Source organism: Tachypleus tridentatus, chromosome 7 (assembly GCF_004210375.1).
Source record: "Tachypleus tridentatus isolate NWPU-2018 chromosome 7, ASM421037v1, whole genome shotgun sequence".
Taxonomy (NCBI): Eukaryota; Metazoa; Arthropoda; class Merostomata; order Xiphosura; family Limulidae; genus Tachypleus; species Tachypleus tridentatus.
This window is the reverse complement of record NC_134831.1, coordinates 127339015-127366512: the sequence shown is the minus strand read 5'-3', so window position 1 is coordinate 127366512 and position 27498 is coordinate 127339015. Positions and strand designations below refer to the sequence as shown.

The 27498-nt window shown below is 35.5% G+C and overlaps 1 protein-coding gene across 3 annotated transcripts in view; it reads right to left on the bottom strand.

Annotated features, from left to right (window-relative positions):
* LOC143256554 (Krueppel-like factor 7) overlaps window positions 1–27498 on the bottom strand; it is a 132347-nt gene that overhangs the window by 24712 nt on the left and 80137 nt on the right. For 2 of the 3 annotated variants that reach the window (XM_076513915.1, XM_076513913.1), the window contains exon 2: window positions 884–1631. In XM_076513915.1, the coding sequence (XP_076370030.1) occupies window positions 884–1631 (748 nt within the window). Of the gene's footprint in view, window positions 1–883; window positions 1632–23861; window positions 23969–27498 lie in introns of those variants that run through there. The other variant, XM_076513914.1, reaches the window with a different exon arrangement.

The following is a 27498-nucleotide window of genomic DNA, read 5'->3' as shown; positions in this document are numbered from 1 at the left end:
ATATATAAATAAATAAATTAAACATATTTAATGGCTTACAGCCAAATTGCACTTAGAGTTACCAAACTTTTTATCTAGTGTCCATCTGTTTGGATTTTTTTTTTTAGGGCTGTCTGTGCTAACCGCTTCTAATTTAGCAGTGATAGAATAGAAGAAAGATAGCCAGTTAACACTAATCATCACCAATCTCTTGGGGTACTCTTTACTAACAAATAGTTGGATTGACTGAAGATTATAAATCCCCCACGGCCAAAAAGGCGAATACGTTTAGGGACGGGTTTGTTTTGTTTTTGAATTTCGCACAAAGCTACTCGAGGGCTATCTGTGCTAGCCGTCCCTAATTTAGCAGTGTAAGACTAGAGGAAGGCAGCTAGTCATCACCACCCACCGCCAACTCTTGGGCTACTCTTTTACCAACGAATAGAAGGATTGAAAGCCAGGTATTCTAGCCATTAGACCACATGGGAGATTTAGGGACACGTATTCAAACCCAAGACCTAGCTACCAGGCCATGTCAGGCCATTTGTTTGGTTAATTTCAAAATTTTTCGAGGGACAAAAACAGTTTTATAATATTTCGAATACTGTAACTATCGTACGTCTGTGCATTGACCGTTTACATATTGCTTAGAAAGTTAAAAACAAATAAAATAAAACGAATATAAAAAAACACATTTGCTTTAGAAAATAATTATTTTTATTTTTCTGCTAGTATCATTCTCATAGTTAGTAGCTTACGTCAGCAGCTTTGTATAATAAAGCTGATCGGTGGATTCAGCAGATAGCCTGATGTGGCTTTCGTATAAGAAAACACACATAAAGCTAATTATTTGTTATTTTAAATTAAATTTGTGACTGGAACTTTGGATCAAAGAACAACTTACCAGTATGAGTTCGCTGATGAGCTTTGAGGTGAGATGACTTAGTGTATACTTTTTTACACCCATTAAATTGGCACTTATGGATTCTTCTCTTATTTTCTGGTACCAGCTCAATGTGACAACGAGAATCACTCAGGTTATCTGATGTTGTTAGAGTTGCTAACATCCGTGGACCAAATGCCGATGACATATCCCGTGGAAATAAAGCTTCTGTGGCCATGGCAACTTGTAAAGGGTCACCGACGTCAACGTTTTGAACTGAAGGACGCTTGAGTGCATTCTCTGGTGAGGACGGAAGCGAAAGAGGGGATTTACCTAATTTTGTTAGAAAGTTCACTGAAATACTTCCTCCACCTGGTGGTGATGAGAGTGGTTTGTTTCTAATCGAATTATAATTGTTCTTGAAATCCATTACTGTGCTCATTCCACTTTCAACGCATTTCCTCCTGAGACCGTTAGGTGTCACACTATCACCATTGTGATCACTCAAGTCAAGATCTGAAACACTAATCCTGTCTTCTCCTCCGCTACTAGTTTCACTGTCGTTGCTACAGTTTCCACTTCCTGAGGGAGAAGTGAAACTGAAGAAAGATCCGTTTGGATCCAACGGTCTTTCATCGCAGATAGATTCACGTGAAGACAATTCTCTGTCATTTGAAAGTGAAAGCAGGCTTTTAACAGACTTTGGTAGCTGTCTACATTTATGTATTCTAGGTTCGTCCCTTAGGTAGCGTTCCATTTCCAAATTTGTCTGAAAATAAAGATGAGACCATTTTATACCTTAAACTTTTAGCAAATTTGCCATACAAGGCATACAATGTAGGATCGACACCTTCACTTTAAATATTATTCATTGTGATTTAATATACCTTTAACTTATCAAATACCATAAAAACGCCAAGGAAATTACACTTAGACGACAAAGAAATTACATTTAGGCGATTTATTAAAACTCCGTCTTACTCTTTTGCATAGGAATATATGTAACTGCAAGTTTTAGAACGTAAGCACTAATTCGCGGCAGAATTTTACGTACTTGTGTTTGTAATTCACATGATTTGAACGAAAAATATTGAAGTATTGTATTATTTTACAAATAATCTACTTACTCTGTAAATAATAAAAGCACTTAAAAGTTTATTAGAATATCTTTTTACATCAAGTAATAGAGTTTCTTACAGTAACGAATGAGCGCGTAAGGCGTGCGATTCGTAATCCGAGGGTCGCGGGTTCGCGCCCGCGTCGCGCTAAACATGCTCGCCCTCCCAGCCGTGGGGGCGTTATAATGTGACGGTCAATCCCACTATTCGTTGGTACAAGAGTAGCCTAAGAGTTGGCGGTGGGTGGTGATGACTAGCTGCCTTCCCTCTAGTCTTACACTGCTAAATTAGGGACGGCTAGCACAGATAGCCCTCGAGTAGCTTTGTGCGAAATTCCAAAAACAAACAAACAGTAACGAATTATCATAAAATTTTGAAAACTTGTATTGAGAAACATAACAGGAGGGTTAACATAGTTTGTCTTTAGTTACACTAACAAAACATCATAACGTTATGTTATCCAGTGTTCCGAGACACAACAAAAGTGGTAACATAGTTTATTTTAATTATAGTAATAAAGATAAAAATCATGTTGGAAAGAAAAAACCTAAATTAATTAATCGCATATTGACGAATTAAAACTATCGGCTGTAAAAGCTTTCTGTATCGTTATACTCTAGACCCAGGTATTGATTCTTTCAATGAATCACTCCAACGTTATTGGACTCCCGATGGAACAGCAATCAGTTTACAGACTTGTAAAAACTTAAATCTGGGATTCTATTGTTCACGGTGGACATAGCAGGTAGCCCAAAGTGGCTTTACTCTAAAACAAACCAATATTATTGAAATTTGTTCGTTTGTTTTGAATTTCTCGCAAAGCTACACGAGGACTATCTGCGCTGGCAGTCCCTAATTTAGCAGTGTAAGATAAGATAAAAGACAGCTAGTTATCACCACTCACCGCCAACTCGTTGGCTACTCTTTTACCAATGAATAGTGAAATTGACCGTAACTTATAAAGCCTACGACTGAAAGGGCGAGCATGCCAAGCCGCTCCAAAGTCACTGTAGGTGGCTAAGTTATATAAATAATAACAATTCCTGTCCAACCTCTGGGCCACCTCGAATCCGTCTGCTAAGTTATATAAATAATAACAATTCCTATCCAACCTCTGAGCCACCTCGAATCCGTCTGCTAAGATCGGACGAACAAAGTAATTGACAAACACAAATTAATGTATGATTTTATAAAGTAAATGCAGTATAATAATATTAAGATTTAGTTTTGATCTAGGCAGGTAGTTTGGTTTCATCAGACGTTAAGATAATTAAATAACAAAGAAAACTGAGCAAAGATTGAAATGTTAAACATCCATGATCAAGGTTAAATGATACAACTAAAGGTAGAGAGTATGTGTTTTCTTATAGCAAATTTACATAGGGCTATCTGTGTTCCGAGCGGAAACGAACCTTCGGTTTTGTAAATCCGACTACTTACCGCTGTTTCACAGGCATTTAAGCTGCAATTTCTTGCAAATAGTATGTATTAGATGGATAAATCCTGGTCTGTTTGAAGAAAATTTTACAGATCAGACAAAGAAACTCACGTATATGTTTTATTTAATGCAGTTACACATAAAGTAACCAATAAAGTATAGTAATGGTGTTTATAATGGTGCACTAAATATGAAACAGTTATGAGAATTCGGTGTATGATACGATTTTACATAAAAGTAAGAAATAAAATCCTTATTAAAGAAAAACGTAGTTAAAAGATGCTTATACCAGTCTATGAAACGAGCCAAAGCTAAATTATTGCAAAGTAAAGTTGTAATGAAGGCAAACGTGGTTGATTGTGCAAACACGTCTGAATGCATGTTAACATGTGATAAGCGTATGGTTTTGAACGTATACGTGTAATATAAAGCACTGCGGGAATAAATATATAATTAAAAGTATTTTCGATTGTTTAAGCCCTAAAATCTTCGAGCTAACTTATGTGAAATAAAATCACTAATAAGTACTTGCTTGGCATTTTAAACACACATTGTACAAAAACACGAACAGCAAAAGAGGATATTTTTTACACATGTTTTGTGGTTGAAGTTTGGTAGGAATACATAATAAATTTCGCTCACGATTTGTAATGCATGTTAGTTATTGTGAAAGTTAGGTTTAGGTTCGAATGTTTTATGAATTTTATTTTTCGATAATATATTGGACTGGTGTAATTCGAAACATAAAACATGAACATGATGTACTTGGACGAATTATTTATTCAAGAATCAATTATATCAGCATTCATTAATCGTTATTAATTATAGGTTTCAGGCACATTCAAATATATTGAAACATCTGATATCAGTAAGAAAGATATCACAAATACGAGACTATAAAAATGTATGTATTATATATATATATATTATAGTCATAAACCAAAACACATTGGTATGAAACAAAACACGCGGTATATTAAAAAAAAAAGGATCTGTGGGTACAAACTAAAACGTGGGATTATAAAATGTATCCTAGGTTTTGGAGGTGACTGCAGAAGTAGAACTCACATTACGGTGGGGATACACCGTCTATCAGCCTTAACCTCCAATTCGCTAGTCTCACATAAGAAAATTAGAAATTAGGAGAGAAGGAATACTAGCTTCAAGAGGTAAGTTTTATCTCACTGACCCCCATATGGTAGTACCTTATTTTTTTATTAATTTTTTTATTTTTCATTCTTTTATGTTTATCTTTTTTCTTTTTCTTGTTCTTATCTTAATTTGGGAGATCAATCACCTTTCCATAACTGTCCGCAGGCAGTGAAGCGTGATATAGATCTGGGACGCTGTGGGCTTGAGTACCCACATCTCGCTCTCCTAATTTTTAATTTTTCCATGTGAGACTCGCTATTGGAGGTTAAGACTGATAGATGGTGTATCCTTACCGCAATGTGGGTCCTACTTTCCCAGTCACCTCTAAAACCTAAGATACATTTTATATTCCCACGTTGTAGCTTGTACCCTACGGCCCTTTTTAAAAATATGCAGCGTATTTTATTTCACGTTACTATATTTTGGTTTATGGCTTGAAAATTTTATTGTTATAATACAATCAATCAATCATTGGGATTTGCTGTTTTTAACGTAGTCCTTTCTCATGATTTTGTTTATACATTTAACTTCATTTGAATATAATTATTTAATTTCACTAATATATATATATATATATTTGAAGTTGATAAATGTACATTGATGATGTTAACCCTGCTTATGTATAAATATAAAATGTACCGGTAATAAATACAGATATTATACGGTGTTTGTTTTGGAATTAGGCACTAAGCTACAAAATGGGCAATCTGTGCTCTGCCCACCACGGGTATCAAAGCACGGTTTCTGGCGGTGTGAGTCCGCAGACATATCGCTGTGCCACTAGGGGGCACACTATACAGTGACAATTGTCATAATAAAATAGAAAAAATTAGAAATACTTCAGTAACAGCAGGCGGAGAAAAATGTAATATACATAGAAAATTTTAAATTTCTGTTCTGAAGTTAACATCCAAAGTAAATACAGAAATGTAAAACACACGTTTCAAATATATTTAGTCAAATACAACAATTGAACTGACAGGTGCCAACAATACTCACTAAACATAACGATTTGACAGCTACATAGAGAAAATATCCAGTTTAGTACAACAGTTGAAGAACACATGTCAACAAAACTGTGGTAAATAAACGAAATAAAAAAACGCGAATAAAACTAACCAAATAAGTTATAGAAGAAATATCAAACTCTTATCAACAAGTACTCGGTGAAATACGAAATTTACACATATTAACAACAGCCTACTGAACATAAAATATTAGCTATACTTAACTAAGTACAATAATTTATGTTTGTTTGTAAGTAAGCACAATGAGCTATCCGTGTTGTGTTCTCCAGGGGTATCTAAGACCAGTTTTTAGTGTTATAAGTGCGCGAACTTACTGCTGTACCACTGGATAGCAAATCCATAAGATATCACTGACATACAAACAGAAATCAATAAAATGACATCTTAAGAAAGTTCGATAATCTTCTACCCACGTAAAGAAACATAAATATAGTGATTGGTAATAATACACCACGAATTACTCTGAAATAATGTGGCTGTAAAAATCTGAATCACAATACATAGAGGAAAATACTATTAGGTTGCTCCATTAATTTTGTGGCTTGAAGACATAAGGCGCTTAGGAAGACAGGAGAAAAATCTCTACATTTCTTTCAAGGCGAGCAATTTCTATTATATTACCTGTGTTGTGTTGCATCTCTTCAAATATGCAAGCTTTCAAACGTAAGTAACCTTTTTTGTTTTTGAATTTCGCGCAAAGCTACACAAGGGCTATCTGCCCTAGCCGTTCCTAATTTAGCAGTGTAAGACTAAAGAGCAGGTAACTAGTCATCACCACCCACCGCCAACTCTTGGAACACTCTTTTACCAACGAATATTGGGGTTCGTCGAAACATTATAACGTCCCCAGGGCTGAAAGAGAGAGCATGTGTGGTGTGACGGAGATTCGAACCCGCGACCCTCAGATTGCGAGTTGAGTGCCTTAACCACCTGGTCATGCCAGGCCCTTTCCTAGTGCAAAAGCTTGAATTTTCACGGCTATGGATTGTAAATAAAGCATAACGGTTTTGTGTTAAGGTAATGGTTGGACGACAGACCATAAGTAGACGAAATGTTTTTTTTTTTCAATTTGCTTAATACAGTTTGCACTTTTAAAACTAAGCACTTCTCGCTTCTACATAATAAGATTTTTATTGCTTTTAGAAACCTCTCTTGTACTTCTGATAACCTCTCTCTGAAAGAGAACCAAAGATAGGCTTAGTATCCATAGAACCGTCGCGTAAAGTAGGTTTGTTTGTTTTTGAAATTCGCGCAAAGCGACACAAGGGCTATCTGCGCTAGCCGTTCCTAATTTAGCAGTGTAAGACTAGAGAAAATGCAGCTAGTCATCACCACCCACTGTCAACTCTTGGGCTACTCATTTACCAACGAATAGTGGGATTGATCGTAACATTATAACACCCCAACGACTGAAAAAAGGCGAGCATGTCTGGTGCGACCGGGATTCGAAGCCGCGAACCTCAGATTACGAATCGAACGCCTTAACCCACCTGGCCATGCCGGGCCACGTAAAGTAGAACCACACCCACTGCACTGCTTTGTTTTTGTGGACAGTAACCTTCGAGACAAGATAAGTGTAAGAAATATATATTTCTCTTCAGTATTTAAACCAAGCTCAGTTTGCATAGGATCATACATATATTATTATATTTTCGAACTAGGTTTAGTCCTGGCTCCTTTTTGCATCAAATACTTGAACATTTTGCATTTGTAGGATGTCGTAAATGCGCTAAATTATGTGCCTTAAATGACTTCTTTTCAGAGATAAGCTTTCTTTGTAATCTCATACACTGATAAGACATACATATATATGACCTTGACGATTGGTATTACGCTCTTATACAGAATTGAAGCACCTAAAACTTTGAATAGCAACAATAAAATGAAACATTTTCTTTATTGTACTTCATCGTGTAAAGTCCAAGTCTGTGTTCACATGGAAAAATCTTAACTCAACGTTCGGTAACGTGTGTTTAAAAGATGTGTATTCTTTGAAGATTTATGAAATCCACCTTGAGCTTACTGAATGTTATGTCTTTAAACATTTCTATGACATAAAACGTTACTTCAAAATTGACTCCTAAGATTACTTTTACAAATAATAGACACGTTAAAAGTCAAGTTGTGTTATTTGTATCACACTACAAGGCATACATGGTAGACCTGTTGACAAGTGCATCTTTATTGATGGTGTTAGTAATGGATTTTTTAAATTGTTTCTTAGGATTCCATTATATCCACCAACGTGTCAGAAGAGTAGCTTACACATTCTGAAATAAATCACCGGTATGTGAATAGACGCATCATATTAATTTCATTTGAGGTTTCTCTGAACGCTCGTGCTGTCTCTGTCTCACGATCAACGAAATTGACGTTTACTGAAACTACGTGTCACATTTCATTGGTATGTTTACTTGAAATCAATTACACTACTCTTCAAAGTGCTTCAACTTTGGAATAAGTTAGATCATTAATATAGTTCAGAGTATAAATTTTATTACAGACTATGATTGTTTGAAATTGTTAGGAAGTTGCAATCTCTGATATTAGGAGATGTTTTCAGATTCTGACATGCATTACAATCTTCACCTGCATATTATTGAATAAGAACCGAAATGAAAAGTTCTATAAAGCTAAAAGTTCACTACACTTACTCCGACTTTTAATGCATTGTTCTTAGCAATATTGCAAGTGCTCCTTGTTTTTTCTCTCTTAGCGACTTGTATATCATTGAGTGTATTTCTTAGCGGATTGTACGTCACTGAGTGTATTTCTTAGAGGATTATACCTCATTGAGTTTACTTTATTTTGAGGTAAGGCAAAGTTTAGAGTGGGCCATGTTCTGTTATTTATTTCAAAACGATAACTGAGACAAAGCTAGATGTTCAGAGCAAGCCATGTTCTGTTATATGTTCCAAATAGGCCTCCCCCGCTAGTACAGCGGTATGTCTTCGAATTTATAACCCAAAATCAGGGGTTCGATTCCCCTCGGTGGGCTCAGCAGATAGCTCGACGTGGCTTTGCTATAAGAAAACACACAAAAATATATGTTCCAAAACGATAACTGAGACAAAGCTAGATGTTCAGAGCAAGCCATGTTCTGTTATATGTTCCAAAACGATAACTGAGACAAAGCTAGATGTTTAGAGCAAGCCATGTTCTGTTATATGTTCCAAAACGATAACTGACACAAAGCTAGATGTTCAGAGCAAGCCATGTTCTGTTATATGTTCCAAAATGGTAACTAAGACAAAATTGTGTGAGATTATATATTCATATATATGTACACAACGTATGTAAAATAATAATGTATAAACTTAAACATGGATTGTAAAACAACTAATATGAAACTATTAAATGAATTTTTCGTACCACAAAATCAAGGTTCATGATATGATAAATATCTCTCTACGTGGGTGTAACAGGAAGGCACCGAGTTTTCTAAGCAGAAAAAGCTGGGAACAGCAGGAACTTCCTGAAGGATTAATTTTAAAAAAAACAAACCCTATTCAAGGGTACTCAGAATGGACCCAAAATGGCGGGGAAGTGGAGTGAAAATTGAAAACTTAATCAATTTAACTATTCACACGTGCACATTGTTAAACTGTTCATATTGTCTTGGCCACGATAATTAAATGTTATGGTGCGCATTGTTAAATTATTTATATTGTCAATGTACAATGTTAGGTTGTTTATTTTATCTTGGTCTCAATACGTAGATAAAAAAATTTCTCAACCCATACCAGCCGTTTTTACATATTTACTAATATAAACTGTTGTTTTGTTTCTATAAAAAAAACATTTGTTAATAAACCTAACTGTTATCCATATATTACAAAATTTATAAAATTAGCCTCAGAATTCCATGTTTTAACATGAAGATAGTGATGGTAAAGTTTAACGTTTGATGTGTTGGCATGTATAATGGTATTCAAATTATCCATCGTGCTAACTACAACGACTAACGAGAGATCAGTTCTCGACCTAATTATGAGAAGTAAAGTCTCTCTCTCTTGGGCAATCTCCGGCTGACCTCACCTGGTCATGCCACGTGGAAATATGACAGCTGTAATCCCGCCTTTCAAAGTGATAAATAACACACACTTCCACAAAGCCTCCTGTGCTTATGCTTAATATTATAACATTTTGCTAATTAAGTCATTTTGAGCTGTAATAGAAACAGACTGATAAAGACACGCACGTGCTTGATAGATGTTAGCATCAGACACACGTCTTAATGAACATTAAAATAAGAATTTCAAATAAAACTAAAATTATCAAGATTGGTCTATGGCAGGGGAAGAAGAGAGAGCAAGCAGATATATCTTTTTTTTTTTTCTGTGGGACAATTTAACAAGTATTTTTTGTGGGAATTATAACGTTTCCGGACAATTAAACAAGTGTATTTTGTGTAAGTTAAGTATAATTCTTCTGGGCAATTACAAAATCACTACAACTAAATGTACAATAGAAATGTTCGCAATATGATTTTATTTAAAAGAGTTTTATAGAGCAGTGTTTCCCTAGTTGGAGCCTTAGCCTCTTTGGGGGGTCTTCAAGCTTTTTCTGGGGGATCGCTATGTTTTATTTTAGTTCAACTTCTATATTAATTTGTAAATAAAAATTTAGTTCTACATTTTTTTATCGTTTATTATTAATCTTAATAATGAAGTTAAGAGGTAACTTCATATTTTAAAACAAAAATTGAATAATGTTACATAACACTAAGTGTGTATTTAATTGACCAGCAGTCTTCAAATGTAACCCAAAAATAAATTTCCAATGGTCTAATTATAATGCACGTGCATTGATGAGAAAAGCGTCCACATTAAATTACAAATATGCAATTTAATAGAAAAAGTATTTCATAGATATAACTAAAGCTCATCAGGTGTTTTTTTTTACTCTTTTTGAAATTGATAAATCACTTTTGGGCAATTTTTTAGGTTGGAGGGAGCCTCAAACTTTATTATTCACATAAAGAGAGCCTCAGACCAACAGATATTAGGAACCACTGCTAAAGACTTTACTTAAATCAAAATTATTCTTTCATTTCTTCTCTCAAGAGGGCCCGGCATGGCCAGGCGTGTTAAGGCGTGTGACTCGTACTCTGAGGGTCGCGGGTTCGCATCTCCGTTGCGCCAAACATGCTCGCCTTTTCAACCGTGGGGGCGTTATAAAGTGACGGTCAATCCCACTATTCGTTGGTAAAAGAGTGGCCCAAGAGTTGGGGGTGGGTGGTGATGACTAGCTGCCTTCCCTCTAGTCTTACGCTGCTAAATTAGGGATGACTAGCGCAGATAGCCCTTGAGTAGCTTTGCGTGAAATTCAAAACAAACCAAACCTAATTTAGTCATGTCAGTAATTACAAGAAACAATGAACAGACCGTTAGGTGGAACACAGACAGACAAACAAAACATAACCCTATAAACAACAGTCATAATAAAGTTTTGAATGGTATTTAAATAGCTTATATCAGTCGACTGACGCATTATACAGCATAAGTTAGGACTGTCTAGTTTACTGAGACGTAAATTACAGGATATGAACAGATAGATACTGCTGTCAATTAATGGGTCAGTAGATAACTAGAGCAGTCAAATGAAGATTATGCGAGGTCTGAAAAGAAAGGAAAGTTCAGCGATAAACAAACTATTGAAATAAAAGTCAAATTAATTATCAAAGTTACCTACCATAAAGAAAAGTGTCAGCCTTATTAAAGTAGATATAGTGGATAAGGTTCAAATAGCGTATTTAAAGTTATAGCCATATATCAGGATAACAACATTTAGACAAGTAGAGAAATGTGTGAACCGACCGACAGGATAATGAACCAAATGGAAAATTACGATGGTAACATTTAGACAAGTAGAGAAATGTGTGAACTGACCGATAGGATAATGAACTAGGTGGAAAATTAGGATAACAACAATTAGACAAGTAGAGAAATGTGTGAACCGACCGTCAGGATAATGAACCAAATGAAAAATTAGGATGGTAAAAATTTGACAAGTAGAGAAATGTGTGATCCGACCGACAGGATAATGAACCAAATGAAAAATTAGGATGGTAAATTTAGACAAGTAAAGAAATGTGTGAACCGACCAACAGAATAATGGACTAAGTGGAAAATTAGGGTAACAACAATTAGACAAGTAGAGAAATGTGTGAATCGACCGACAGGATAATGAACCAAATGGAAAATTATGATGGTAACATTTAGACAAGTAGAGAAATGTGTGAACCGACTGACAGGATAATGAACCAAATGGAAAATTAGGATGGTAACATTTAGACAAGTAGAGAAATGTGTGGACCGACTGACAGGATAATGAACCAAATGGAAAATTAGGATGGTAACATTTAGACAAGTAGAGAAATGTGTGGACCGACTGACAGGATAATGAACCAAATGGAAAATTAGGGTAGCAACAATTAGACAAGTAGAGAAATGTGTGAATCGACCGACAGGATAATGAACCAAATGGAAAATTAGGATAACAGCAATTAGACAAGTAGAGAAATGTGTGGACCGACCGACAGGATAATGAACCAAATGGAAAATTACGATGGTAACATTTAGACAAGTAGAGAAATGTGTGGACCGACTGACAGGATAATGAACCAAATGGAAAATTAGGATAACAACAATTAGACAAGTAGAGAAATGTGTGGACCGACCGACAGGATAATGAACCAAATGGAATATTACGATGGTAACATTTAGACAAGTAGAGAAATGTGTGGACCGACTGACAGGATAATGAACCAAATGGAAAATTAGGATAACAACAATTAGACAAGTAGAGAAATGTGTGGACCGACCGACAGGATAATGAACCAAATGGAAAATTACGATGGTAACATTTAGACAAGTAGAGAAATGTGTGGACCGACTGACAGGATAATGAACTAGGTGGAAAATTAGGATAACAACAATTAGACAAGTAGAGAAATGTGTGGACCGACCGACAGGATAATGAACTATATGGAAAATTAGGATAACAACAATTAAACAAGTAGAGAAATGTGTGGACCGACCGACAGGATAATGAACTATATGGAAAATTAGGATAACAACAATTAGACAAGTAGAGAAATGTGTGGACCGACCGACAGGATAATGAACCAAATGGAAAATTACGATGGTAACATTTAGACAAGTAGAGAAATGTGTGGACCGACTGACAGGATAATGAACTAGGTGGAAAATTAGGATAACAACAATTAGACAAGTAGAGAAATGTGTGGACCGACCGACAGGATAATGAACTATATGGAAAATTAGGATAACAACAATTAGACAAGTAGAGAAATGTGGACCGACCGACAGGATAATGAACTATATGGAAAATTAGGATAACAACAATTAGACAAGTAGAGAAATGTGTGGACCGACCGACAGGATAATGAACCAAATGGAAAATTACGATGGTAACATTTAGACAAGTAGAGAAATGTGTGGACCGACTGACAGGATAATGAACTAGGTGGAAAATTAGGATAACAACAATTAGACAAGTAGAGAAATGTGTGGACCGACCGACAGGATAATGAACTATATGGAAAATTAGGATAACAACAATTAGACAAGTAGAGAAATGTGTGGACCGACCGACAGGATAATGAACTATATGGAAAATTAGGATAACAACAATTAAACAAGTAGAGAAATGTGTGGACCGACCGACAGGATAATGAACTAAATGGACAGTTATCAAACACGTCATTATTTTTTAAATATAACTATAGACGAGGATGTGAGCAACAAGCTGGAATATGATCATGAGATTGACTGACAATTTCGTACACAAATGACTCGTTATATACAATAACTGTGAATTAAGTGAAGATACAATCATAAAATAGACTGATATTCGGCTAACCGAAATGGACGAAAATATCTGAAATGATCACACACATAATAATCCACATTCTAACGGAGAAATAAACTAGATGAAGGAAATGCGAAATGGAATGAATATTTAATAAAAAAATAATCTAAACAGTAGTCGTATATGCCATTAATTAAGAGGGTGACGTCACAAACCGATAATCAGACGAAACTGAAGAACGAAGATACGTGTATTCCATAACCGTACGACAAATGGGTTATTGTGTCAGTCTACGACAAATATATAAATAGAAGGTTAAATAAACACTCACAAACATGAAACGGATAGAGTGTCATATGGTTGTTGGCATCTTGCCAAATAAAACACACGTTAAAAAGTTGGCCAGCCATTACACATGTGCCAAGTTAATTTTAAATAGATGTTATCACAATTATATAGGAATTATAACACGAATGACTTGTAATGATTGGAAGAGTAAGTGCTCATTTATATATCTATATATATACACACATATATATATAAAAATATATGTAGGTTAACGTGCTACTACAGACAGGGCTAGTTGTGGCCTACAGATGAGTGTTACTGGATTACGAATCCGAGGGCTCACGGTTCGTGTCTCGTTGCCGCACAAATGCACACCACACTTGGGGCAGTGAGTGCTTCATAGATGTTACAGTCTAACCTCACTACTTGAACAGGTATGAGTAACTAAAGAGTTAGAAATGGTATCCAAACCCACAATCTGGACAGATACGAGTAACTAAAGAGTTGGGGTGATGTCCCTATAAGCGTGATAGTCTAAACCTACTATCTGGACAGATATGAATAACTAAAGAGTTGGGGTGATATATCTATAAGTGTAACAGTCTAAACCTACTATCTAGAAAGATATGAATAACTAAAGAGTTGGGGTAATGTCCCTATAAGTGTGATAATCTAAACCTACTATCTGGACAGATGTGAATGACTAAAGAGTTGGGGCGATGTCTCTACAAGTGTGATAATCTAAATCTACTATCTGGACAGATGTGAATAACTAAAGAGTTGGGGTAATGTCCCTATAAGCGTGACAGTTTAAACCTACAATCTGGACAGATACGAGTAACTAAAGAGTTGGGGTAATGTCCCTATAAGCATGACAGTCTAAACCTACAATCTGGACAGATACGAGTAACTAAAGAGTTGGGGTAATGTCCCTACAAGTGTGATAATCTAAACCTACTATCTCGACAGATATGAATAACTAAAGAGTTGGGGCAATGTCCCTACAAGTGTGATAATCTAAACCTACTATCTGGACAGATGTGAATAACTAAAGAGTTGGGGTGATGTCTCTATAAGTGTGATAATCTAAACCTACTATCTGGACAGATATGAATAACTAAAGAGTTGACGATAGTTTGATTAGTTGATTTTCTTGAGGTCTATTGAGTAAAATTAGGATCGACTTTGCACAGAACGCCATTGTGCAGCTTTGCGTGTATACTCTGAAGTACAAATGTAAATATTAATAAAAAAAAAACTCTGCGAGTGTTTTAGTTTTAATAATTTAAGAGAGTTAATATTGAGTGAGAGTAGATTTAAAGATGGATCTGTTCGTTTGATACAACTTAACCAACTATTAGTTGTGTGTTTGTTAGTGAAGTCGTACATACATGTTTTTTGCTTTTCTCAGCTGTTTCTGGTTGAATTTTATGCACTTTTCATGTTTATCCTACAGTGAAATTCTATCAACATATTTATTTAAGTTGGGAAACACTTATTAACATTCCTAATTAAGCACACAGTATGACGTCTGTTTTAGTATAAATATAACTGTATTTTCTCTGTTGCTTTGTTTTTTTATATGAACTGTATTTCACTTTGTCGGATAAATTAGCCAGCAGTTAACATATCGTACGTTTATTTTACCTTCACAGTAAACTATACTTTCTCATTACGAAACATTTTATAATATGCATATATTTTAAGTGTTACGTATTACATTTTTCTCTTTGTTTTAGATTTTTCGCAGGAAAGATATATAAGGTTTGTCTACGTATATCTGACCCTAATTTTCAGTTGGTAAACTATAAGGAAGGCAGATAGTCAACCGAAATAATCATTAACTTTTGTCTAACTGATTAATGGGATATGTCAGCCACCCTTATGTCGCGGCCCAATATGGCCAGGTGGTTAAGGTACTGGACTCGTAATGCGAGGGTCGCGGGTTCAAACCCCGGTTGAACCAAACATGCTGGCTCTTTCAGCCGTGGGGGCGTTATAATGTTACGGTCAATCCCACTATTCGTGGGTAAAAGAGTAGCCCAAGAGTTGGCGGTGGGTGGTGATGACTAGCTGGCTTCCCTCTGGTCTTGCACTGCTCAATTAGGGACGGCTAGCGCAGATAGCCCTCTTGTAGCTTTGCGCGAAATTCAAAACAAAACCCTTATATCGTACCTACGCACCCAAAATGCAGATTGTATTTTTACAGCAACAAGTCACGAACCTTGTATCTTCAGGTTCACAGCCCGAACAGGCGAACTCCATAGGACAAGCCTATTGTTAACAAATTACAGGAAGACATTAGTGAACGTAAAAAATAATAATAATCATGTTAATTTCTAATTCACCCCTGGAAGGATTTTAATAAAATAATTAAACAAAAAGGAAACATTAGTATTACTAAAATTTACCAGTCATTGGAACTTTAAATTCTCCAATTCAAAGAGGTAATGAAATATGAATTATCTCTTTCTTTAAGCGCGCACTCTCCAACAAAAGTACCTCATTTATGTGCTTCCGGTGGCTTAACGGTAAGTCTCAAAGCTTATAGGGATTCCAGTTTCGATAACCGCGATAGGGAAATCACATATAACCCATTGCATAGCTCTGAGAATCGTAACAAATAAACAAGGAAAAACTCATTTATGCTTAAAAGTATATTTAATAACAGAGACCAGGGTAGACATCACAACATATGATTAAACGACTAACAACAATGGTATGTTTGTCAAATTATTAGTTCATATGATAAAAATTATTTCCCGTCACACCAAACATGTTCGCCCTCTCAGCCGTGGGGGCGTTATAAGGTGACGGTCAATAACAACTACTCGTTGGTAAAAGAATAGCCCAAGAATTGGTGATGGGTGGTGATGACTCGCTGCCTTCTTTTTAATCTTACACTGCTGAATTAGGGACGACTAGCGCAGATAGTCCTCGTGTAGCTTTGCGCGAAATTCAAAACAAACTTGTAGAACTAGAACATTCAGAATAAAACAATAATTTTATCTCTAGCCTGGTGATAAAAAATCAAAGCATTCTAACTTGTGGTTTCAGAATGGAGCATTTTACAATATTTCGCAAACTATGAGCACATTAGAAGGATAATATTTCCTGGGTTAATTTAAACAGGCCGCAATAAATACACGTTCAAAGACCCGACTGGAGAAGTAAGTCTGCAAGTTTCAAACTCAGTTCTGGAACAATGAAGTGAATATAAGACTGGTATAAGACTATTTATTTTCAGATTGAAACGCTTGTTTGTTTGTTTTGAATTTTGCACAAAGCTACTCGATGGCTATCTGCGCTAGTCGTCCCTAATTTAGCAGTGTAAGAATAGAGGGAAGGCAACTAGTCATCACCACCCACTGCCAACTCTTGGACTACTCTTTTACCAACGAATAGTGGGATTGATAGTCACATTATAACGCCCCCACGGCTGAAAGGGCGAGAATGTTTGGTGCGACCGGGATTCGAACCCGCGACCCTCAGATTACGAGTCGCACGCCTTAACACGCTTGGCCATGCCGGGCCAAATGTGCTCTGTATAATAGAGATACATTCTATATAACAGGAATATGCTCTATATAATAGAGGTATGTTTTTTATAACAGAGGGTATTGTATGGTATCTGCCACAATACTGCGGCTTCAAAATTATTATTTATAAAAATATGTGAACCAATCAAAGTAGATAACATACGTATAAATTCTATTTTGTAAATACCCTCGCAAAGGAATAAAACCCGCAGTAGGTCACAGGTAGACAGTGGTATGTGATTAATTCCACAAGTGTGGAATTTACAATCATTATTGCAAGTAGATTATAAAAAAAAAACTCTAATTGTCTGTTGTTGTTTTTTTAAATCTAGGGGTAAATTTGACTGTAATATATATATATATATATAGAAACAGAAGCAGATAAACTAAGTAATTACAATCCAAATTTTATGTTGCTGATTTAATCAATCAGCAATTGTAACAATCAATTAAATACATCTTGTCAGCTACGTCATTAACTTTAGCAAAACCGTTGACTTAAAATAACCAAAACAAGACTTCTTTTTGTTTTTTTTTGCCTGATTTTAGCGTGTACACCAGGGGGTTAATGGTACGTTTACGGTCTTACGTCATTAAACTCCAGGACTTTATTTTTCGTGGTGGACAGAGTACAGATAGTCTGTTGTATACATCTGCATTAAAAATAAAACAAATAAAACATTAACGCGACCTCTGAAGGGTAGTTTTATCTAAACATTATTAAACCGTAATGTTCATAATGTTTTTGTTTCCATAAATCATTAATTTAAAAAAATATTATGCATAACAGTAAGTCTTTCACGTAAAAGAAACATACCAGAAAACAAGATGACAGAATATATTAAACATCTCGTAGAATAGGTTATTTTAAGGATGCACTTACGCCTTTCTCGGACCATTGACATTATGTCACTTCTGGTCAAATACAATGGTGTTTTTATTCCCTAGTAAGTAAACTTTCCCGTTTAGCTTATCTGTTTGAATTATATATTACGTCTATACGGTTGTTTTCAGATGTACCTGCTGAGTAAGTAACTCGACTTGCGTGACGTCAACTGTCACAACCATTAAATAAAATATATAGCTATTACCAAATCAAACCGTATGGTAAACAAGCAGTTGATGGGCAGGTTACTAACATAACAAACCAACTTGTAAAGCGAATATTTTAGTCCCTAGATCATTAGGATACTAACATGACAAGACTTGGTAATAATGCGAATATTGTAAAGTTTCTATGTTGATGAACATGTGTAAATAAGGATTGGACGATAGATTTTATACGAACCCCCATTCATTTTCACAATAACTAAGACGGATTAGGTTCAGTGAGCGTGAGGACGATTCTTACGACCTATTTCACTGTTAATGTTAAACAGATTACAATGATAACGTCTCTGTAAAGAAGAACAATCGAATTTTCTATTAGTACTTCAGTTAATGACTGCTTAATGACCTAACACTAACATATGACTCAAATCAGTAGGTTTTCTCACGAGTTCATCAAAACGTTGAATTTACTGTAGATTACAGAAGGATAACAGTCTCAAAGGCGTCATAAGGGCAATTATAAAAGTGAAGGTCCAGACAGACTCGAAACGGACTAGAGTTCCCTGTTTCTTGAATGGGTGAATCATAATCTATAGCTATAAAATTAGGCGTCGTTGTACTTCGTTTATTTATCTCTGTCTACTAATAAAGCTAATGGCAAAATAAAACATCAAGTCTGTAAAACTAAATGAACATGTTTATAATGTTTCTTCTCTATTTAGGAACTCGTATGTTTCAGTTTTTTGTTTTGCATGATTTTTTTTAATGCGAAATGAGCTTTTATTTGATTCAAGCCACTTTGTAAGATGCAAATATTCTCAAGCAAAAATACGAAATAACAAGGCTTGTGGTGTATAAGTTAATGTTTGAAACAGTTATCTACAGCCGGCGACTCATCTTACTAAACAGAACAAAACAAGCAACAATTCGGGTATATTGTATGTAAAAAACTATCATCGGCATACTGTACAAAATAACGATTGGAGTGTATTAAACAAAACTAACACCATACTTTACAAAACAACGAGTGTATTGGAGTGTATTAAACAAAACTAACAGCGGCATACTGTACAAAATAACGATTCGAGTGCATTAAACAAAACTAACACCATACTGTACAAAACAACGAGTGTATTGGAGTGTATTAAACAAAACTAACAGCGGCGTACTGTACAAAATAACGATTCGAGTGCATTAAACAAAACTAACACCATACTGTACAAAATAACGATTCGAGTGCATTAAACAAAACTAACACCATACTGTACAAAATAACGATTCTAGTGTATTAAACAAAACTAACACCATACTGTACAAAACAACGAGTGTATTGGAGTGTATTAAACAAAACTAACAGCGGCATACTGTACAAAATAACGATTCGAGTGCATTAAACAAAACCAACACCATACTATACAGCCCCCCAGTGGCTCAGCAGTATGTCTGCGGACTTACACGCTAAAATCCGGGTTTCGATACCCGTGGTGGGCACAGCACAGGTAGCCCATTGTGTAACTTTGTGCTTAATTCAAAACAACAACAACAACCATACTGTACAAAATAACGATTCGAGTGTTTTAAGCAAAACTAACACCGATACTGTACAATTTTGTTTTTTTGGAATTTCGCACAAAGCTACTCGAGGGCTATCTGTGCTAGCCGTCCCTAATTTAGCAGTGTAAGACGAGAGGGAAGGCAGCTAGTCATCACCACCCACCGCCAACTCTTGGGCTACTCTTTTACCAACGAATAGTGGGATTGACCGTCACATTATACGCCCCCACGGTTGGGAGGGCGAGCATGTTTAGCACGACTCGGGCGTGAACCCGCGACCCTCGGATTACGAGTCGCACGCCTTACGCGCTTGGCCATGCCAGGCCCCCATACTGTACAAAATAACGATTCGAGTGTATTAAACAAAACTAACACCATACTGTACAAAATAACGATTCGAGTGTATTAAACAAAACTAACACCACACTGTACAAAATAACGATTCGAGTGTTTTAAACAAAACTAACACCATACTGTACAAAATAACGATTCGAGTGTTTTAAACAAAACTAACAGCGGCATACTGTACAAAATAACGATTTGAGTGTTTTAAACAAAACTAACACCATACTGTACAAAATAACGATTCGAGTGTATTAAACAAAACTAACAGCGGCATACTGTACAAAATAACGATTCGAGTGTTTTAAACAAAACTAACAGCGGCATACTATACAAAATAACGATTCGAGCGTATTAAACAAAACTAACAGCGGCATACTGTACAAAATAACGATTCGAGTGTATTAAATAAAACTAACAGCGGCATACTGTACAAGATAAACAACGATTCGAGTGTATTAAACAAAACTAACAGCGACATACTGTACAAGATAAACAACGATTCGAGTGTATTAAACAAAACTAACAGCGACATACTGTACAAGATAAACAACGATTCGAGTGTATTAAACAAAACTAACAGCGGCATAACCATCACTTTATAACGATAACACGGATGAAATAGCTAGCATGTTCACTGAAGGTAATCCATCCAGCAACCCCCTCATATTTCGACTCGAGTGCCATAACAACCAGGCTACTTCATGTCCCCTGGAACTGAACAGAGCTGTGATTTGTTTTATGCATAACAGTAGCAGAGTTTATAACCGAGACTCTAGATTTGGTTATTACATATTCCTGTAACATATATCCTCAAGGCGCCTTATAGATATCGTTTATCAATGTTACTTGTAACGAAAAAGTTGTGCAACGTTAAGATAGATAGGAATATCTTTGAGTAAAAATAGGAATCACTGACTGTTCTAAGCCTATCTACTATTCTAGCAATGGACCGTAGAATATGTGTCCAAGTGGACGTTTGTTGTTGAAAAAAATCATAACGGTTTTTAATTAGTGTAATTGTTTCAATTTTTGGATCTAAGTAGAATTTCGTTTTTGATTAACTTCTGGATAATTATATATGGACCATGTTTTTCTACTTATTACTGCATGAATGAAAGTATTCAGAATAACGGTCCATCAATAAAGAAACTGACCATTAACCTTACACACACATTGCGCTATGTAAAATAAAATAACATTTTCCACCAACAATGCATATAAGAAGTGTTATAAATATTTCTTTCGAGCATTAGGGCCCAGCATGGCCAAGCGTGTTAAGGCGTGCGACTCGTAATCTGAGGGTCGCGGGCTCGCATCCCCGTCGCGCCAAACATGCTCCTCCTTTCAGCTGTGGGGGCGTTATAATGTGACGGTCAATCCCACTATTCGTTGGTAAAAGAGTAGTCCAAGAGTTGGTGGTGGGTGGTGATGACTATTTACCTTCCCTCTAGCCTTACACTGCTAAATTAGGGACGGCTAGCGCAGATAGCCCTCGTGTAGCTTTGTGCGAAATTCAAAACAAACAACGACAACAAACATCGAGCATTAGCTTTAAAGTTATTGACTTCATGTATCATTTTGCAGGAGCTATTTATTATTTATGGGAGTGAATATCAGTGAAACCTGTCGGTTGTGATGTCATAAAGTCAAATGCTGATTACGTTTTTAATTATTTTTTTTTAATGTGAGGACATAAAGGCGTCTGAAAAATATTTTTGTAGTACCGTAAGACATTTAAGCGTGTATTAACTTGAACGCATTGATTTCTTTGAAAACAAAGGAAACCTAGCAGACACGAACAGTCAAAATGCTGTGATATTTAAAAACTATATGTATTATTGGGGACCGAGAAGAATTCCTTCGCAATTTGTAATTAATCACATGAAAACACTATCGAGAGACGACAGTTTCCCATATCCGTGACTTTACAGTCACGTTGCAATAACTCTTTCCCTGAACACAAAGTATTGTGTCCCTGTGGATCAACGGTACGTTTGCTGTCTTACAGTTCTAAACTCTGAGGTTCGATTTCCCATTGTGGCCACAATCCAAGTATCCCATTCTGTAACTTTGCATTGAAACAATACAAAATGAACCTTTTGTTTTGAGCTTGATTTGTGCTTTGCAAGCACGTAGTTTTAACATTTCTGTTGAACAAACCGATCAAAACTATTGTTTTAATTGTTCTTGTGTGTATATATTGAATATTGTGAGTTATTAAAGTTCAATGGAGTTCCAATCATTTAACTATAAAAATTTCTGAAATGAAAATTTGGGCAATTAAATAGTTTTTTATTCAAAATACTTGTAAATGTTTTCGGGTTAAAAACAATGCCACGTTTTATTACACCATAAGTGAAACTTAATGTTGTTTCTTATGAACCAAATGAACCTTTCTTCTTCAGGGAAATTTGTTTGGCTTGTTTTGTTTCGAGTTTCACATAAAGCTGTACGAGAGCTATCTGGGCTAGCAGTTCTTAATTTGAGCAGTAGTAGACTAGAGGGAAGGTCGCTTGTCATCACCACCTTCCGCCAAACCTTGGGCTACTCCTTTACTAAGGAATAGTGGGATTTACCGTCACATTGTAACGAACCCACCACTGAAAAGGAGAGCATGTTTGGTGGGGCACGGTTTCGAGTCCACAGCTCCTCATATTGCGAGTTGAGTGCCTTAACCACCCAGCCATACCGGGCCTAACATAGATTTATAAGTTTATGAATATTCGAAGTTTAACAATTACACAATGTTAAAATAATAAAAATTCATTTGTGTAAGAAAATAAATAACTACATTTTCGAAGTATGTTGCTTCAACAGATACAAGTCTCTAAATTCATCAGGAGTCAGTTCTCAAGCGAAATTGGCAAATTTTGTTTTAACTATCTCTGTTGTCTATAAATGCTTTTATAGAAATATATTGTTGTTTTTGTGTTTTAAGCATTTCAAACTGTTATTAATTAACCCTATCTTAGTAAACCCTCTGACAATAGATCAGAAGTTGGTTATAAAAAAATACACTTATGCACTATATCTTCCGGATTCTAATAATTTTCAAGGTGATTTCCAAAACAAAGTTAAATACATTTTTATGTACATTGTATAAGCGGGTAATGAAAACGTGTTCTGGCATTCAATGATAAACCGTATGCATAAGAGACTTTAAATGGGAGAAAACATAAAGGCTAAACGTACAGGGACATTGTAAATAAAAATTCTGAAGTCGAGGGCTACGTAGCTGACAAAAGGCATGAAATGGAAAGGTAAAAATTGTACATGGGTATAATGGGTGTTATGCACGTGCAAATGTACCCCGAATATAATATAAAAACCTTTTTAAGGTAAAAGTTCTAATCAGTATATTTTTTATCATACGTGTGGATTCCAAGCAGATATCGTTAATTGTATAATAACATGTTTAGGGCTAGAAGAATAAGATTTTCCTTAATTAAAGAGCTTGTACATTTGGTTAACCCACATAAAGATACAAACTGAAGGAAACCGTAAAAAAACAAATTTTATATTTTTTTTTAAGTGTATGGATCTAAAATCAATAAAAGAGTAAGAATTTGAAACTTCATAAAAACCGTATAGCTTGGTTTAAGTACTTTGCAACAGCAAAACGCTTCATCAGGCGTAAGAACAATTTTTTACCTATTGTACGTCTGTTTGCTCCTGAAGATGAAAGGCCATCCTTTGAGCCACTTGAACAAAGAGGTTTTGTAATCTTAGGAATAGCTTTTTTGTGTTTCCAATGTCTTTTCCAAACAACTGACAAAGATAACACGTTGTGACGTATGATAATACGTACAGCTTACACAATCATTTAAAGGCACTCCCTTAGAAGATAGTAAGCCTACATACAGACCCTAACCAGTTAGTCAAGACTTCTTGTAAACGGCTCTGTTTCTTCACAATACTTTTATTGTTTCCGATAATTGATAAGATAATAAGATATAGACGCTGTTTGAGGTTGCACTAAATTTGCGAAAGAATCCAATTTAAATTGAACAAAGGCCATCAGTTACTTTTTTATCTTAAGATCTGAAGAAATGGATCCTCATGCATCTAATAAATGATTTCCATCTATTGATTTTATTATTTATACATACATTATTTTTACAGTTTCCAAAGTTTGAGAACGAACCTAGAAAAAAGTAAACCACTAGTGTTGCTGTCATTATTTTAAAATCATGATAACTGAAACTTCTTTTTTCATTTTTTAATTTTGCCCGAAGCTACTAGAGGGCTCTCTACGATAGCCGTCCCTAATTTAGCAGTGTAAGACTAAAGGGAAGGCAGCTAGTCATCACCACCCACCGCCAACTCTTGAGCTACTCTTTTATCAACGAATAGTGGGATTGACCGTCACATTTAGATGTTCCCAAGACTGAAAGGACGAGCATTTTTATTGTGACGGGAATTCGAATCCGCGACTCTAAGATAACGAGTTGAGTGTCCTAATCACGTGGCCATGCCGGACAGCCTAGAGTAACTATTTCTTTAATTGTTTGAGAAATAAATTTCTAATGCTGCTAAGACATTTATCCAGTCGAAGCAACGAATATCCTAAATAAACATAGTTAATTGAAATTTTATTTATCCTTTATTCGCGGGAAACAAAATTTATTTAACACGAAAAAAATATTAAGATCAAAGTATTTATTTATATTCACTTACTTTTCAAGCCAAGATATTTAATAAAATTTATTCTGAAATTTCCTTTACATAAACATGTTTTTGATATTGAAATTCTAGTGCGAATGAGTTGTTTTTTTTGTAGCGTTCAATTAATTGTCTAAAACATTTTTTAATTTCTCTTTTTGAGACGTTACGGGTACGGATCGGAGGCGGTAAGGCACACGCGAACACCGGTGATACAACGAAATATTTCTTGCATTTTGCAGCTGTGGGTGTGTAATAAAAGTGACGGTCAATTCCCTAATGTCGACTGTTGGTGGTAGAGTGCTTCTGATTAACTGTCTTTCTTCTAGTCGGTGATTATAGGGAGAGGGCACAGAAACTTACTAGCTTTGCTATAAACACAAACACAGAGAAGCTATAACAGAGCAAATGAAACAAAGTTTTAATGAGTCATTGTGTTATCTGGAGATTTACTGGTAGAACATAATGTAGCACAGCTGCTGATTTATTTGTTCATATAAAGAGTAAAACAATACAAAGCAATACTATACGTTTACTGAAACGTCACCTTTGATGAGATGTTTATTATTTCTTTACAAAAGTACAGAAGTAGTTTTGTTATGTGTGCAGTTCGTTGATTTGATTGAACTCAGGTTTCGAAAACCTTCAATTAATTGTCTATTTCATTTCGACTGTCATGAAGTGTTTAATTCTTTTTGAATTTCTGGCAAACAGTCATATATATAAAACAAGTTTACTCCGATGCTCTGGAGTGAATAAAAGACCAGAATATCGAAACTTTGCAAGGCCCCACCCATCGTTTTGTGCAAATTGTCTAAGGGAATCACGTTTGTGTGCACATTTAAGATAGGTCAAACTATTTAACAAAGCACAGTGTTGGTTGTACTTCAAACAAAGTTTACGTTTTTTCATGTATACGTTAGCCATGTATTTTCCAGGTGTATATTCTTTTAAAATTATGACAGTGACACTTAAGATTTTTCTAACTATTCTCGTTTCACGTATTGCAATACATTATGAAAACCCGTACACTACTTTTACGCTAATAATATAATTATAGATTCACACCAGAATCAGAACCGTGTTTCTAAACCTGTTCGTGCGGATGAACCACTGGCATTCATGTTAACAAATAAACAAGTTTCAAGTTTTACCTTGGGATGTAAAATATTTTAATGTCTCTCGCCTTTATAATGAAAATTATGGTTTTATAGAAATGATTCAGTCTGGAGATGGGTGCACGCATTCAATAATTGAATTCACACATACACACAGAACTCAGAATATTAATTTTTTATTTTCATAATGCTATTAAAATCGCTCTCTCCTTATATCTGTACCTGGCATGGCCTGTTGGTATGAGTGCGCTCGATTTGCAGGATCGAAATCTTTCAACCTCGAGGGAGTTATAATGTTACAGTTTGTCCTACTTTTCGTTGAAAAGAACACTAACTACATTCCTCAGAGTCTGTCATTTCTAAATGATGAACATCTGTCGAGTAACTCTGCGCAAAAATTAACAAACAACTTCTCACTTCCTCTTCGAAAATTGGATAAAATAATACCTATTTTTCGAATATAAGATAAAATAAATTATTTTTTTGTGGTTCCGCTAGATTAATTACGTTGTTTGATTTGTTTCGAATTTCGCGCAAAGCTACACTAGGGATATCAGCGCTAGCCGTCCCTAATTTAGCAGTGTAAGACTAGAGGTAAGGCAGCTATAGCAGTGTAAGACTAGAGGTAAGGCAGCTAGTCATCACCCTCCACTGCCAACTTTCGGGCTGTTCTTTCACCAACGAATAGAGGGATTGGTCGTCACATTATAACGCCCCTACGGCTAAAAGGGCTAGCATGTTCGGTGCGACCGGGGATTCGAACCCGCGATCCTTGGATTACGAGTCGAGTGCCTTAATCATCTGGCCATGCTGGGCCTAATTAGATTGTAAACAGATGATTACAAAATTAACAAAAATTACATCCGAACAAATGTTTTATACACTTACAATGAACACAAGTTAAAACCGTGTCTCATCTTTGTTTGAACAGTAACAAAAGAGGGATTATAAACAGAACAAGGAGTTTATATATAATAATATCCTTTAGTCTCAGACATGAAATAACTGCTCTAACAAGCGTCATATTTATCTAACTAGTAACGAGCAATGACACTAACAGCTTTAGCTCACGCAGTCTGTAATAGCTTCAAGTATTTAAACACGAAAACAATGGTATCTTGAACGAAAGCCCGAACACTCTGTAATAGATACAATTGTTTTAATCACTGTAATACGTACCTCAGCGGACGGGTTTTCAATACACATTTTCCATAAAATTGCTTCCCTATAATTTTGTTTCCTCGAGAAGTATCCTTACAACAGAGTCGACAACAGTCTTTAGTTATTACACCTTGTTAAATAACCATTAAAGTTTATCACAATTAAGATTTCTTTTTAGTGTTAGCTCGCGTGTGGGATCTCTGTAATCACAATCATGTTAATGTAGCATTCAGTCCTTAATTATCATAGAATTCAGCTCACCTGCTAATGAACAGGTACAAGCAAATTTATATTTAAAATACAAAAGGGTCTAATATAAGACATATATATTATATATATGAATATGT